General features: G+C 39.6%; 2 protein-coding genes across 2 annotated transcripts; both read left to right on the forward strand.

Moving 5' to 3' along the window:
• The first annotated feature begins 819 nt into the window (after positions 1-819).
• LOC124138413 lies at positions 820-3,863 on the forward strand. The gene is made up of 3 exons (XM_048389802.1): positions 820-1,006; positions 3,101-3,217; positions 3,792-3,863. The coding sequence occupies exons 1-3, from the start codon at positions 833-835 to the stop codon at positions 3,861-3,863; spliced, it is 363 nt and encodes a 120-aa protein (XP_048245759.1). The 5' UTR covers positions 820-832.
• A 1,671-nt stretch (positions 3,864-5,534) lies between these two features.
• Positions 5,535-12,144, forward strand: LOC124138340. The gene is made up of 4 exons (XM_046504937.2): positions 5,535-5,652; positions 6,764-6,838; positions 10,036-10,165; positions 11,800-12,144. Exons 1-4 carry the CDS (start codon positions 5,567-5,569, stop codon positions 11,974-11,976), a joined length of 468 nt encoding a protein of 155 aa, XP_046360893.2. The 5' UTR covers positions 5,535-5,566; the 3' UTR covers positions 11,977-12,144.
• The last annotated feature ends 3,393 nt before the right edge of the window (positions 12,145-15,537 follow it).

The following is a 15,537-nucleotide window of genomic DNA, read 5'->3' on the forward strand; positions in this document are numbered from 1 at the left end:
ATCACTATTTGATAGTGATTCATGTGTTTTATATTTACATCTATGCATAAAGGTTCAGAGTGACGAAACACTCTATGCAAGATTGTATGACAAGAGGCATGACTTCAACTTTCCAATAGTCAACTTTCCCTTTGTGTCGAGCAGTATTCCTTCAGCTCCAATGGCCCTAATTTCGTACAATCAACTTTTTGGCAGGGATTTCTCATTAATATGGAAGGGGTTTTGTCGCTTTTATTATTCAGTCACTGGTTTGCATGGATGAGACTCGATTACAGTTAACTACGTTTATGACGAACACGGTTATAACGAAATGATGGATATAACGAACTTATTTTTTGGTCCCGGTCGTTTGTTTATATGCTGTATTTATTATGCTTATTACGAACTACGGTTATAACGAACTAAAATGAGTGGTTCCTTTGAGTTCGTTATAACCGTAGTTTACTGTATTTACAGACTGTCGTGATATAGCTGTAATATGACAGTGACGTTAAAAAGCATCCAATCTTCACTTTACCCAGGGTGTCATAATTCATCTGAATACAGATCTTCGGATTAAACAATTTCGTTTTTTAAAATAAAAACAACAACACCTGAACACCTCGCTTTATGCATATGCAACGTTAGATTTGAACTCACCACGACCTCATGCACACACCCTTCAGTGAAGTAAGAACATCCCATACAACCCAATCAATTTGACGATTGGATCGATGACGGTGTGTGACATTGACACCCCAAGTAGGAACTTCACACAACAGCTGGAACATAGTTGTGAAACTGGTAAAGTTTACAGGACGTCAACATTGAAACGTCGTCAAATGCATACTGAATGTTCCTCTCGGATAATACCAGTGTTATATTGCGGAGACATCATCCCAAATCACGGGATTTTCTACCATCAACATTAGGTAACACGATGCGTGTTACGTGCCTGTGGTTGTGGATGGTGGCCGTGCTGGTGGCAGTACTCGTCGCTGTCCTCAGTAGCCTACGTGATGTACTGGTTAGTGCCTTATTTGTATAATTGAACTGATCTAAAGACAGGGGCGTAGGGATATCCTTGTGACTAAAGAGTCCACTCATCACGCTGGAGAGCACGCTTCGATTCCCACATAGATACAATGTTTAAGGTCCGTCTTTTGCGAGGAAAGTCCGAAGTACCGTCTGCCACGTTTGTCATTTAAGTTGTCAATGAGCAAGGGCATGGTGTAAAGTATGCAGTGTTCGTTATCCCATGATCCCTGTATACCAAAACGGCTAAGGGACGCAACTATGCACATCGTACTTGCAATTGGAGTGTACGGTCCATTATATTTAAAATATAAAACAGGACACATCACTGAATACTTTCTCAAAGGTGTTTCATTCGTACCAACCGGTTCTCCCAAATGTTAAGTAAGTATATATAAGTTTTTATACGTTTCCAAGGCAACAAATTGGACCTAGGTTGAAATGAAAGTAAGGTTCGTTTCCATGGTGCAACTCATTTAGTGTACAGTATTTTTTCTATACACTATGCTTTGAAAAGATGTCTTTTGCTATTCATGAGTTTAAATTTTAGATTGCGAGCTTCTATGATAATAATAAATTTGACTTGTTCGGTTCGAAAGAGGCTTTCCTTGACGGAAAAACTTTGTGAGAATATCATATATCATACATCACACAACCATGTTGAGCAACCATGTTGTCCCCGACAACCTATGCTTGTTTTGAGAGGCAAATAAATATATCCGGTGTTCAGGATTGGATACTTGGTTGATTGTTTGACATTGAACTCTGGCGGAATTGGACGTTGTTCATAATGCAATGTTTATTAAACGCAAACAAATCATCTTACATTAGTTTAGGAACTGTTTTAGCCCTTTGAGCTTTCAGTATACTTAAAAAAGATGTCATAAATGTGATTAATACAGGCATGCCAAAAGAAAGTGGTCATAAATGTAGCTAATATGCTTTAGCGTGCATGGGATTCACAGCGGATGCAAAGAAGACATACAAGTATTTCTCTTTTTTGATGGGGTTGGTGTGTACAGCTGTCCATAATAACGAGGTGACTATTACCGAAGGATATAATACAGTATCATGTTCTGTTTGCAACAAGACATTCAAAGGAAGAAGAATGTTGACAGTATAACTACGAAATGAACATTTTAGAATTCTTGAGAAATCGAACTAAAGATGAGAATTTTGTTTGAAATTTAATGAAGTTAGATGCAGATGCATAACACATTGTCTTGGATCTATCCTTCAGGTAGTTATGCTGGTTTGTGTACTGACTAAATCCCCGTAGTTGGGTGACAAATGTTAAGAACAAGAATTAATGAAGCACGTGATTGGCAGAACTTGAGGGTCAGGGTAATTAAACCGGAAATGCTTCCAACTGTACGGTAGAGGCACCAGACCTTCTGTTATTTAGTTGCCTTCATTAAACAATTATGAAGTAATTCAACTGGAAGTGCATGTAACTTTCTTGTTAAATTTGTTCGAAGAATCGGACTTCAGAACATATCAACATCTCCTGGCAACACACTTAATTCCTCTTTACAAACATTCACACCTGGAAGAAGCGCAAGCTCCAATAAACTATCCACATCAGACGAGTCAAGCCATCCAACAATCGTGATCAAGGAGTTTTCATCTCCACTGCATGGGACATTTAATTTCAGTCTGCTTATCGATTCATTTATTCAATTGTATTAACACTTTACATGGTACCTACTTCCCTGAGACAACTGTTATGTTACTCAATTCCCTCTTCGTTGGATGACGACAATCTTGTCACAACTGATTCCACTCATATGTATTTAATTATGTGTGTGTGTGTAGGTTTGTGTGTGTGTGTGTGTGTGTGTGTGTGTGTGTGTCGTAGATTTGAATTATCGTCTCTCATAAATATTTCCAAGAGTGGCTTTGTATCTAATTATTGTACTGTTTATGATGTAATCAAAGGTGAGACGGAAAGAAACAATTATCTGCCATCAATAATGGTCATGCATGCCCGGTGGAGAATAATATTTGTACGCGGCCCAAAGTTACTACTGTACAGGTATCTTATCATATCTTAGTATCATATCATATTCATTACGTGTTTCCCCAGCTGTCGAGGTCATCTCGTCTTCCTGACATGGTGACGGACGGGCCTGGTCATGGCCACGTGTCGCCAGTGTCTGATGACATCGACCACCCCGTGAGCCGCATCCGCTCACTCAGTCTGGTAAGCTGTTATATACCACATACAAACCATTCAGAATATTTATGTATAGATTCCTCCCGGAAACCCTTACGCAACATTCAAATTTAATGATGATGTTTAGATATGTTTTATAAATATTTCATACCTTTTTGAACAGAATGCACTTCCAAATCGTTGCCATGATTGTGCAAATGTATCTTCCAGGACCAAAATAAGAAGGAATTAGGAAGGTTTGGAGACAATGGAAACCTGACTACTTTTCATGCTGTGAAGCATAATGTTTAACAAGTCATGACAGCATAATGTGTAGTGTCAAATACGAAAGTAGGAGAATATAAAAAACAAACTATTTCCGGATTTCATTAATATTTAATAACATCTTCACATAACACTCATTGGTTTCGGTATTTGAAACATGCAACATTTCGAACGACATTTCTTGATTTATCCACAACTGATGCACTTCGAATTTTGGCATACGTTGCAGCTTACAAACATATGAATAAGTAAAACACGATTTTAAAGTGCAACATTCAGTAAAATATTATCTAATTTATTTTGATATTTGATTTGCATAATTTGTTCGACTTGCCAGCTGCATCTTCCCCCCTGCGACGAGTTGCCAGAATTACCTGAGCGTTATCTGATAAACACTTTCCACAGGTGAGTTTACAAGGGTAGGTATGAACGATGTGTCAGTTCTTCGCAACGTTCACTAAAATTTGTGTTAAGCATAATCGTATATCAATATGTTGTATAGAAACTACTACCCTTCCAAGGTGTCAATTGGTATATTCACCCATGACAACCCATCGGGCAATTCGTTTTCTATCTGTTTCTCATCTTCAACCAGCAAGAGAGCGAGCGGGCGGGCGGACGAAATATAAGTATAAAAGAGAAATAAAAAAAATGTTTTGCTCATTGTGTAACTCTAGACATTTAATAAAATCGACAAAACCCTTTTCCTATTCTCCTTGAAATCTTGGTAGAAAGAGCATGCTTGATTGTATCCCCAAAAGTTGTGAAATGTAGACACCACGGGCTGGAGCTTCAGAAATATTGCCCGACATAAAGAGAAAGTTGACAATTGGAAAGTTGAAGTCATCCCTCTTGTCATACTGTCTTGTGGGGGGTGTTTTGTCACTATGAATATTTATGCATAAATTTAAATATGAAAAATGTATAGCAGCCTCTCTGGTGACCTTTATTTCTTGTTCAGATGGGTAAATCAGTGGAAGGGAATTGGCTATTTGATTGCTATTGAACGATATCAGATCATCGATATACCTGAAGCTTCTTGGCCAAATTACGGAGCAGAAATTCTGATTCATATGCATAAAGAAACAGACCAGTAAGAAGGGGAGCGCATTAGTATCAGCCTTTAAATCTTTAAATAAATTGATGACATATTTCGAGTCACTTTGCTTGGAAACTTTAATAAACACAACTCAAGAAAGTTCAAACTGACCTGGGTTTTTTTTATATTTGTGTGTGCAATTGTTATAAAATTGAGATACCAATACTTTCAATTATTTCACGTCGGAATGAAAATTCAGGGAGAACAGTAGATGGGAAAACTCAGAAGAAATACGGACAGTTTCACATAAGAATATAGTAACGCCCTATGATAGTCGACAGAATAACAAGGTAATTTGGACAAAATATGATTTTTTATATTTCATTTGGAATATAATGCATTTTACGTTATTTGCGAAAATAAAGTTCAATAGTTATTTCTGTTATCTTTGTTTACACCGTTTGATTTGTTTGCGTATTTAGCAGAATAATGTTTTAACAAATACCTTCCATCAACAATGCCTCCACATGAGACACACCAGTGAAGTCAATTCTTGCACGGGAGACACGGGAGACACGGGACACACCACTGAGACCCGTGAAGATCCGGGATAGAATAGGTCTTCAGCAAACAATGCTTGCTGTAAAAGGCGACTATACTTGTCGTAAGAGGCGACTAACGGGATCGGGTGGTCAGGCTCGCTGACATGGTTGATGTTCATGATATCAATCACTGGATTGTCTGGTCCAGACTCGATTATTTACAGACCGCCTCCATATAGCTGGAATATTGCTGAGTACGGCGTTAAACAATCAACCAACGACACACCAGTGAAGTGAAGGCATACATATGAGACACACTAGTGAAGTCAATGTTTGCACAATAGTGAAATCAAAGATTACACTTTGGACAACCTACTAAAGTAGTGCTGACTCGTGACAAACACCAGTTAAGCCAATGTATAAGACAAATGGCAGAGATATATTTTTGTATTTGTGACACATCGTGCATTGCCTCGTGTCTTCAACGGTTATATGTCCAATATCAACTTTCTGTGCGAACGTCAGCTACGGATGGGGGGACTGGGTGAAGATGGCTGGGACGTTTGTGATGATGACAGGCCCCGCCCCGCCCCTCCTTGTCTGGTGTACTCGGTCGGGTGAGTGGATGATTCAGAGGTTTATAGTATGTGACGAGATCTCAAAACAGCATGCGAACGTTCACAATTATACATCATTGCTTTGACTACGGGACTTTCCAAATGTTGCTGAAATAAACTGATTTGAATTATTGATTTAAACATATCTTATTGAGAAAAATCAAATGGATTAGGCACAAGTGACACACTTACGAGGCCTTCACCTATATACATTTCATTGTGATATGTGAATAATATATGTACAGTGCACAGACATTATATACAAGTAATACATATGACACATTGAAATATAAAACATGGAAAACACGATACAAATGTCAAAAAGCTGATGATAAATAATTCATGTCACATGAAATTAGATTTAGAATATGTTTATTTCCACAATAGATTGATGGACATATAAAAAATTAAGTTATTTGGTTATTTAAATAGATTTTTGTTAACACTTACAATTGCTGCTAAACTGGGGTGAGCCAATGTATTCATAATGTTTTAATGAATATATAATACATGGCGTCAGGCAATAAATATTTACTTTTTGTGGAGATTTTGTCAATGGTGGGTGTCGCCTGTTGGGCAGAACTTGCTTACCCTTTTCGCGAACACCTGGTGTCATCACTGATTTCCATCTAAATGTCACAGCTATTTTGCCCTTAACACCAAATGGAATCTATTTCGGTGGACGCTATATGTATTATTTGTTCTATGCTGTTCTCTCTTCACATGGATAAGGGGCGGTCGGATAGCCCAGTGGTTAAAGCGTTCGCTCGTCATGCCGAAGACCCGGGTTCGATTCCCGACCTGGGTACAATGTGTAAAGCCAATTTCTGGTGTCCCCCACCGTGATATTGCTGGAATATTGTTAAAAGCGGGATTAAACTATACCCATTCACTCACATGGATAATAACAACACATATGGCCCAAACCAAACTGTGTAACTTAGGTTTGGTGTGAATAACAGTATTTGAAGCATTAACACATACACGGTTTCACAAAGGTCCATTAATTACCGTCATTATTCCGCTCTGGTGTATAGTACATTATATCATATTAAAATGGTGTAATGGCTTGAACCAGCTCATGTTATAATAAAAAGTAACACCATTCCAGAACGTCACTTGGATCCACCTTTGATGACGACGTTCGGCGCCTCTACCGTTGTGATGTTGTTGCGTTGAGATCTCAGTAAGTAGTGAAATGTGCCCACTCACCTGCAGTAAGTGCTATCCACTACATGGGTTGAATGAGTGAGAGAATTGCGCAAGCAAGTGTGATGCATGTCTTAGACGTTTACCACTCGATCACAGGTATCGTGTTGAAACATCAGGTTTCTTGTACGCCAAACGAACGCAACTCTGCGGCGCCTTAGACGACTAGGCCAAACGTGTCCCCTCGGGGGTCTTGCTACTAAATATCCCTTTCTACTCGTTTTCGTGTTTTATCAATAATGGCCTCCGTGGTTATGTCTGGTTCGGCCAGGTTCCCAGCAGCCTATGCGTGCTATGATAGGCGACGTACCAGCTCGGGTATTCAGGCTCGGCCACTATGCTGATCGCATGAACGTTCCTCGTAATATCAAGCACTGGTTCGTCTGTCATACTCAGTAATATTGCTTAGTCTGGTGTTTAAACAACAAACATATTCAATTATTAATCTAATATAGTTTTTATATTATATCTAATTCATGCATATCTTTCAAAAAATTTGTCAGTAGATGGCATCTGGTAATTATATCCTTGAAGTTATAGGTTCAGCAACATGTTAGTCAATACGTTATGAAAAGCGTGTGTATTAATTTTAACTTGTGTATCGGAAACGTATACTGTGAAAACTACAGATTAACGAAGGACCCTATTAACATAGCTATACTATTCAAAAGAAGTTAAACACAACCTATTTTTTTATATTGCTATAGTGAATCTGTCATGGTAATTTAAAAGAATCGGGTGTTCTTGAACTTATTTTAAGTAGTATGCATTCTTTATTCTTTGCTACTAAGATCTATAGTATAAGTGTCAGGATGACAACAAAACATACATTCATAAAACTGTTGAAGTACTGTTAAACAACAAGAAAGGAAAGGAAGAGAATGTATGGATGTCAACGTCTTTATTATGAGGAACACAACGTTTCGGAGTATATGTTTACTCCTTCATCAGGTGTGTATCACTTCTAAATGCCTTTCAAAGACTTGATACGCCATCAACATGGAGATGAAGCAGTAACATCCATCACCTGTTGAAGGAGTAAGCATATACTCCGAAACGTTGTGTTCCTCATAACAAAGACGTAACATCCATCACCTGTTGAAGGAGTAAGTATATACTCCGAAACGTTGTGTTCCTCATAACAAAGACGTTGACATCCATCACCTGTTGAAGGAGTAAAAACATACTCCGAAACGTTGTGTTCCTCATAACAAAGACGTAACATCCTTCACCTGTTGAAGGAGTAAGTATATACTCCGAAACGTTGTGTTCCTCATAACAAAGACGTAACATCCATCACCTGTTGAAGGAGTAAGTATATACTCCGAAACGTTGTGTTCCTCATAACAAAGACGTAACATCCATCACCTGTTGAAGGAGTAAGTATATACTCCGAAACGTTGTGTTCCTCATAACAAAGACGTAACATCCATCACCTGTTGAAGGAGTAAGTACATATACTCCGAAACGTTGTGTTCCTCATAACAAAGACGTAACATCCATCACCTGTTGAAGGAGTAAGTATATACTCCGAAACGTTGTGTTCTTCATAACAAAGACGTAACATCCATCACCTGTTGAAGGAGTAAGTATATACTCCGAAACGTTGTGTTCCTATAACAAAGACATAACATCCATCACCTGTTGAAGGAGTAAGTATATACTCCGAAACGTTGTGTTCCTCATAACAAAGACGTAACATCCATCACCTGTTGAAGTAGTACGTATATACTCCGAAACGTTGTGTTCCTCATAACAAAGACGTAACATCCATCACCTGTTGAAGGAGTAAGTACATACTCCGAAACGTTGTGTTCCTCATAACAAAGACGTAACATCCATCACCTGTTGAAGGAGTAAGTACATACTCCGAAACGTTGTGTTCCTCATAACAAAGATGTAACATCCATCACCTGTTGAAGGAGTAAGTACATAGTCCGAAACGTTGTGTTCCTCATAACAAAGACGTAACATCCATCACCTGTTGAAGGAGTAAGTATATACCCCGAAACGTTGTGTTCCTCATAACAAAGACGTAACATCCATCACCTGTTGAAGGAGTAAGTACATACTCCGAAACGTTGTGTTCCTCATAACAAAGACGTAACATCCATCGCCTGTTGAAGGAGTAAGTATATACTCCGAAACGTTGTGTTCCTCATAACAAAGACGTAACATCCATCGCCTGTTGAAGGAGTAAGTATATACTCCGAAACGTTGTGTTCCTCATAATAAAGACGTAACATCCATCACCTGTTGAAGGAGTAAGTATATACTCCGAAACGTTGTGTTCCTCATAACAAAGACGTAACATCCATCACCTGTTGAAGGAGTAAGTATATACTCCGAAACGTTGTGTTCCTCATAACAAAGACGTAACATCCATCACCTGTTGAAGGAGTAAGTACATACTCCGAAACGTTGTGTTCCTCATAACAAAGACGTAACATCCATCACCTGTTGAAGGAGTAAGTATATACTCCGAAACGTTGTGTTCCTCATAACAAAGACGTAACATCCATCACCTGTTGAAGGAGTAAGTATATACTCCGAAACGTTGTGTTCCTCATAACAAAGTAGTAACATCCATCACCTGTTGAAGGAGTAAGTACATACTCCGAAACGTTGTGTTCCTCATAACAAAGACGTAACATCCATCACCTGTTGAAGAAGTAAGTACATACTCCGAAACGTTGTGTTCCTCATAACAAAGACGTAACATCCATCACCTGTTGAAGGGGTAAGTATATACTCCGAAACGTTGTGTTCCTCATAACAAAGACGTAACATCCATCACCTGTTGAAGGAGGAAGTACATACTCCGAAACGTTGTGTTCCTCATAACAAAGACGTAACATCCATCACCTGTTGAAAGAGTAATTATATACTCCGAAACGTTGTGTTCCTCATAACAAAGACGTAACATCCATCACCTGTTGAAAGAGTAATTACATACTCCGAAACGTTGTGTTCCTCATAACAAAGACGTAACATCCATTACCTGTTGAAGGAGTAAGTATATACTCCGAAACGTTGTGTTCCTGATAACAAAGACGTAACATCCATATATTCTCTTCATTATATGTATCACTTCTAAATGTCATTCAAAGACTTAACTGGAAAGTGCATGAGAGTAGCATAACCTTATAAATGTTGACCTTCTGTCGCTACTAGCCCTGTTGAACACCACCGCCGTGCCCCTGGGCTGACGGTGATGAGGGCAGGACTGGGCGTTGTCTACACAGGGAACAGATGGGAATTTCTCACCCTCTGGACACTTCAGGGACGCCTCAATCAAACACATGTGAGTCGGGGTTCAAAGTGCACCTGTTGTTTCACCTACAGCAGCGGTATTAGTGTACACTCTATGGTATGGGTGCACACGAATGTCTGTTGGTACACATTCTACGCTTTGATATAATTTGGAGAATTGAACCCTGGTCTCCGGCGGGACGAGTGGGCGCTTTAACCATTAGGCTACTCCACCGTCCCTGGTATAATTGCAATTGTATTAAGGTAGAGATGACACTCACTGTGGTTGGTCCGTTACGATGTTTATCTTACTTGACTTCCATTGCAGAATCTGAACAAAACGGAATGTATTTATAGTCATTATTTAGCCTTCTTTACTGATGGTTTCCTTAATCAAGTTTATGAAATACACTGAATAGTATAATTTCGATCAGCTTAAACATATTATTGCTCATGGCGTATATTACATTGAGAGCAGTAGTTTTTATATAATCATGACTTATCCGACTATATCATAAGCATGTGTTATTAATCACTATCAAATAGTGATGTTACCAGGTGTTCACGAATAGGTAAGACCATCTTGTCCCACCTGTGGCAACCGTGACAAACACATGCAAAGCCAAGGTAATTGTTTAACTGAAAGTCCACTTGAACAGTGTTACTAGTCAAAATAGGGAATTTTCCTCAGACATAAGTTTTGTCACTGAAGTGTCAAATTTGGAAATTTCCTCCACATGTCACCAGCATATGAAACACTGTCAGCAGTATTAACGCTCTCTTTATTTTGTCATGATTAATTAATATTGGCGGAATAGCTTTTCACGAATTAGGTCGCACTATTTCTGGCAACATTTTTTTTATATATACGTTTGATTTTCCCTTACAATTTTTGCATCTGCTTAAAAAAGTCAGTTTTCAGACAGCGATGGATACCATAATTAATTTATTCATGTTTTATTGGAAGAGATGTTGATCGATGAACGATAGTAGCGGTATTATAGCATTACTTTTTCGTTCATGTACTACGAATGCATTTTCAGTCCCAGACGAATTCTGCAGTAAAATCAACAAAATTCTGCAGCTAAAAGTACATATTTTCTGTATAATCATAACCATTTCCCCCTTACGAATTGATACAAACTCTTTTTTCCTTTAAAAATCATAATCTCTTGCATTTAGACATTCAGGTTTGGTTTAACATGTCTACCTTATTTAGTCATAATACCACAAGAACGTTTAAAAGTGAGAATTATATTTCTAATTTCTTTTTATTGAAAGGATTCATATTGTGTATGTTTGAATCGCGTGTTAAATGTTTGGGCATCGTTCGAGAGCAACATTCGATAGAAAAGCTTGAAAACAATTAAGATTAGTGTACAATTCTGCGGTTAGTTTCATTTTCTGTAAATCGTCTGGGACTTCTAAAATCGAAAGTGATACTCTGTTTATTATTCAGGGCATATTCACATGTTTACCAATGATTGATAAGAATACAATAATGTAACAATTATTAATGAACCCCCTCTTCATCCACTCACCATGTCCTTAATATTCGTCTGCTTACTTTATGCATGCCCTAAAACATGACCATTTCTGGTGTCCCCCGCGGTGATATTGCTGGAATATTGCTTAAAGCGGCGTAAAATCAAAACCTCACTCACTCACTCACTTCCTATTCGACAGCGGACGCTGGATATTCTCAAAATCGACTCCCATGATGAAGATAATATGGCTTTTGAGTTACTGATAATGGCACGTGACCTGTCACACGTCAGGCAGCTGTTGATTGAGTTCAGAGGGAGGCCAAGCACCAACCTCCACTCTCATCCGTCGTCTGAAGGTGCTGAGGAAAATCCATGATGCGGGCTTCAGGAAGTTCTCAGTCCACGCAAAGAAGAATTGTTCTTATACAGAACCGTCCTTACCTTATGAAGTAACTGGTTGTTACAAAATGCACCTTGTCAACAAAAACTCCGGGGAATTCCAGCGTACATAGTGTTCACAACGATTGGGCATTAAAGCAAACTTCATCATAATAAATAATAATAATAATAAACTTATAACTGTATTTTTGTTGGCTTTGTTTTAATTACATATTTAGTGTGTTTGTGCATGGCTTGAAATTTGTCTAAACCTCTTTATTTGACTGACTGACATCGTTCCGCTGATATCTTCATTATTTGATAAACACATGCTTATGATAAATTCAGAAACATAAAATGTCCTCTGCTTTTATGCAGAGATGTTGAGAATGGTTTATCGCTTCTATTTAGATGGGTGAGTGAGTTTTGTTTGAAGCCGCTTTGAACAGTATTCCAGTTATACTACGGCATGTCAGCTTAATGTGCGAGCGACGCCTGAAGTGATGCAGGGCATGGTGTTCACAAACCAAGAAACATAATCGGGGCGAACCGGGATTCAAACCCACACTTGTTGCAAGCGGACTCATCTCTGCAGTGCGAATTGCGGCCACTGAGACGACTGATCCATCTGGGCCCCTTCTATTGAGATGAATTTATGACAAGAATTTTAGTTGTTTGTTTGACGCCGCAGCAATATGACATCATGAGCATCGATCCACACAATGATATACGATGGCATGCATCAACCAAGTCAACGAGCTCCACCACCCGACCCCGTTAATCGCCTCTTTCGTTTGGGCGTGATGGAAGGTCAGAGAGGTGGCGTCTGGCTACTTGTCGGTATTTGTTTGAGTTGAGATACTCCCCTGGAGACCACCCGCATTTTTCAGTGTCCTTACTTTCGTCGCTTTCTTTGATTACGTTCATTTCGTGTGACTTTCGTTTGAGGCTTCCATCGTAATCAAGCTTTCTGGTGCACGGTCTTTGGGGGTGACTTGGCTGGTTGTCTGGCATATCTGGGTGTTGGCCTGACTGGTTATCTGGGTGTTGACTTGGTTGGTTGTCTGGCACATCGGAATGTTGACTTGGTTGGTTGTCTGGCACATCGGGGTGTTGACTTGGTTGGTTGTCTGGCACATCGGGGTGTTGACTTGGTTGGTTGTCTGGCACATCGGAGTCGATACTAGGTTGCTTGTCTGGCACATCGGGGTGTTGACTTGGTTGGTTGCCTGGAACATCGGGTGTTGACTTGGTGGGTTGTCTGGCACATCGGGGCGTTGTTGACTAGGCTGCTTGCCTAGCACATCGGGGTGTTGACTTGGTTGGTTGCCTAACACATGGGGGCGTTGACTTGGCTGGTTGTCTGCCACGGTTGATTTTGTTGGTTTTCCTGTACTTTGGTGGCAGGAGTCATTGTGTCCTGTGATACATTGAGGCTAGTAGTTCTTTCTTGCATACCGGGGTCTAGCACACCAGGGCTCGAGATTGGCTGATTGTAAATATGTTTACCGTCGTTAAAGCTTCGTACCTTGTTTTGTTCCATGTTTCCAGATCTCGTTAGATCGAGGTCTTGGCTCGGTTCGTTGCATGTCACTTCGGGGTGTTGGCTTGATTGAAGTTCTGACATACCATGGTCTCGTGTCGGTTCCTTGTGTGGCACATCGAGGTCTGGACTCATTTCGTTGTCTGACACAAGGACGCAAGGGCACAAGTGACTGTCCGTCTGATCGGGGCATTTGCTTGGTTGATTGTGTATCTGATTTGGGTGCGTTGATGGTTGAGGGTGGTTTGTTTTAATGCGATTATTCCTGCCCCTTTTCTTTGATCTCTTCCTTCTGTTAAATTTCCGATCCACGATTTTCCATAGTCGCTGTTATTTCACCTACACCATGTTTATCACACTCCTGTGGGCGCTCCTGTATAACGGTCTTTCTCTGTACATTAGTCCTCCTGGAATCTGATTGGTCCGATGTTTCACTATCTGTTGTCAAGATCTTGACTTCAGTTCCGGTCTCTGTGTCTTCATCCCGGAAGACATCTTTGACATCTTTCTGGTTGGCGTGCGTGGTAGCAGGCCCACTTGAGACGTCCTGAGTGTCGCCATACGTCGTCTCCCATTTCTTCTTTTTATGCAACATATCGAACGTCATCGTCAGAGTTGCTTCCCTTTCAGTATAACAACATTTAATCGTGTAGGCCTTTACAGGATATCTCAGCAGAGGTTCAATCTCCATCCTTAGATGCGACGGAAGCACTTTGTTCAAGTCAGCAGGCATGGCTATACGTTCTGGTCTTGTCGCATTTCAGTTCAGTATGAGACGTGGTCTTACTTACTTACTTACTTATATTGGAGATTTTACGTGCGCTTTCCGACTGCAGCGTATTCGCACACGGGCCCGGCCAAGCCATTTAATGTGTTTCCGAAAAGGGGAAAAAGTTGTTTGGCAATCCAGTAGGGGTGTTTAGTGGTTGCTTATATAGAATTTTGGAAATTTTGAAATTTTGAAAAAATGCCAAGAGGGTTTGAGGGACGAACTAAGAGACCTGAGTATGGAAGTTTGTTAGTTTGCTTATGTGGTCTGGTTTTGGTAGTTTATTGGGGTTTTAAATGCGATTTATTAGTCCTGTTTTGATTAAGTATACGCCTAAGGCTTTGAATTTTTCTATTTTATTTTGTGGGTTTAGGATTGCTTCTAGAGTAAGAGCCTTATTTAGATTTAGGGTGGTTTGTAGTGTAGTTCGGTGTGTTAGGTGGTGGGTGCAGTGTATGAGTGTGTGTTCTGGGGTTTCTTGTTGTTTGCAATGTGGGCAGGTTCCTGTTGCGTGTTTTCTTATTATTTTGAGGTGGTTATTTAGGTTGGTATGTCCTGTTTGGAGTTTAGTAATTACTCTGTCGATTTTTTTGGACGGATGTAGAATTTTTGGTTTGGTTAGGGGTTTTTGAGAACCTTTTTGATTTCGCTATTTGAGTTTTGATATAGGTTATGCCATTTTTTTGTGATTTTTTGCTTGTTTACACTTTTAATTTCTGATTTTGAGATGGGTAAGTTTAAGCTTATTTCTGGTATTTTGAGGGATAGTTTAGCTGCTTTATCGGCGTTTTCATTACCGTATATTCCTACGTGGGCGGGTATCCACAAGGATTGTGTGGCTTTAGTTGGTTGTGTGATGTGGACTCCGAAACCTGTGTGTTTGGAGATCGGATCTGAGGATCCGTCTGTGTAAATGTGACACCAATTTGGCCAATTTTCATGTATGTATGCTAGTGTGGTGGTTTTTGCTATGTTTGGGTCGGTTTGTTTATTTATTGTGCTAGCTAGTGTTATGTCTATTTTGGGTGTTTTAAGTTTTGGGGTGAAGATATTTGATTTTTTACAGTTTTGTTTAAGATTGTTTATTTGGTGTTCATTTAAGTAATTGGTTATTCTTCGGGATATTGGAGTAAGTAGAGGGTGTTTTCGAGCTAGGGCTTGGTTTTTTCGGCTTATAATTTTGTTTATTAGGCTTTGAATAAGGGGGTTGGATTGAGACGCGGCCAAGAAATTTAGGGTTAATTGTT

Source organism: Haliotis rufescens, unplaced genomic scaffold (genome assembly GCF_023055435.1).
Source record: "Haliotis rufescens isolate VD_foot unplaced genomic scaffold, xgHalRufe1.0.p SCAF_8, whole genome shotgun sequence".
NCBI classification, from domain to species: Eukaryota; Metazoa; Mollusca; class Gastropoda; order Lepetellida; family Haliotidae; genus Haliotis; species Haliotis rufescens.

Coding starts and splice junctions, on each gene's coding strand:
- LOC124138413 (XM_048389802.1), top strand. CDS start 833: ATGTTCCTCTCGGATAATACCAGTGTTATATTGCGGAGACATCATCCC. Junction 1,007..3,100: donor GTAGCCTACGTGATGTACTG/GTTAGTGCCTTA, acceptor GTGTTTCCCCAG/CTGTCGAGGTCATCTCGTCT. Junction 3,218..3,791: donor GCATCCGCTCACTCAGTCTG/GTAAGCTGTTAT, acceptor TCGACTTGCCAG/CTGCATCTTCCCCCCTGCGA.
- LOC124138340 (XM_046504937.2), top strand. CDS start 5,567: ATGGGGGGACTGGGTGAAGATGGCTGGGACGTTTGTGATGATGACAGG. Junction 6,839..10,035: donor GTTGTTGCGTTGAGATCTCA/GTAAGTAGTGAA, acceptor TGTCGCTACTAG/CCCTGTTGAACACCACCGCC. Junction 10,166..11,799: donor GACGCCTCAATCAAACACAT/GTGAGTCGGGGT, acceptor CCTATTCGACAG/CGGACGCTGGATATTCTCAA.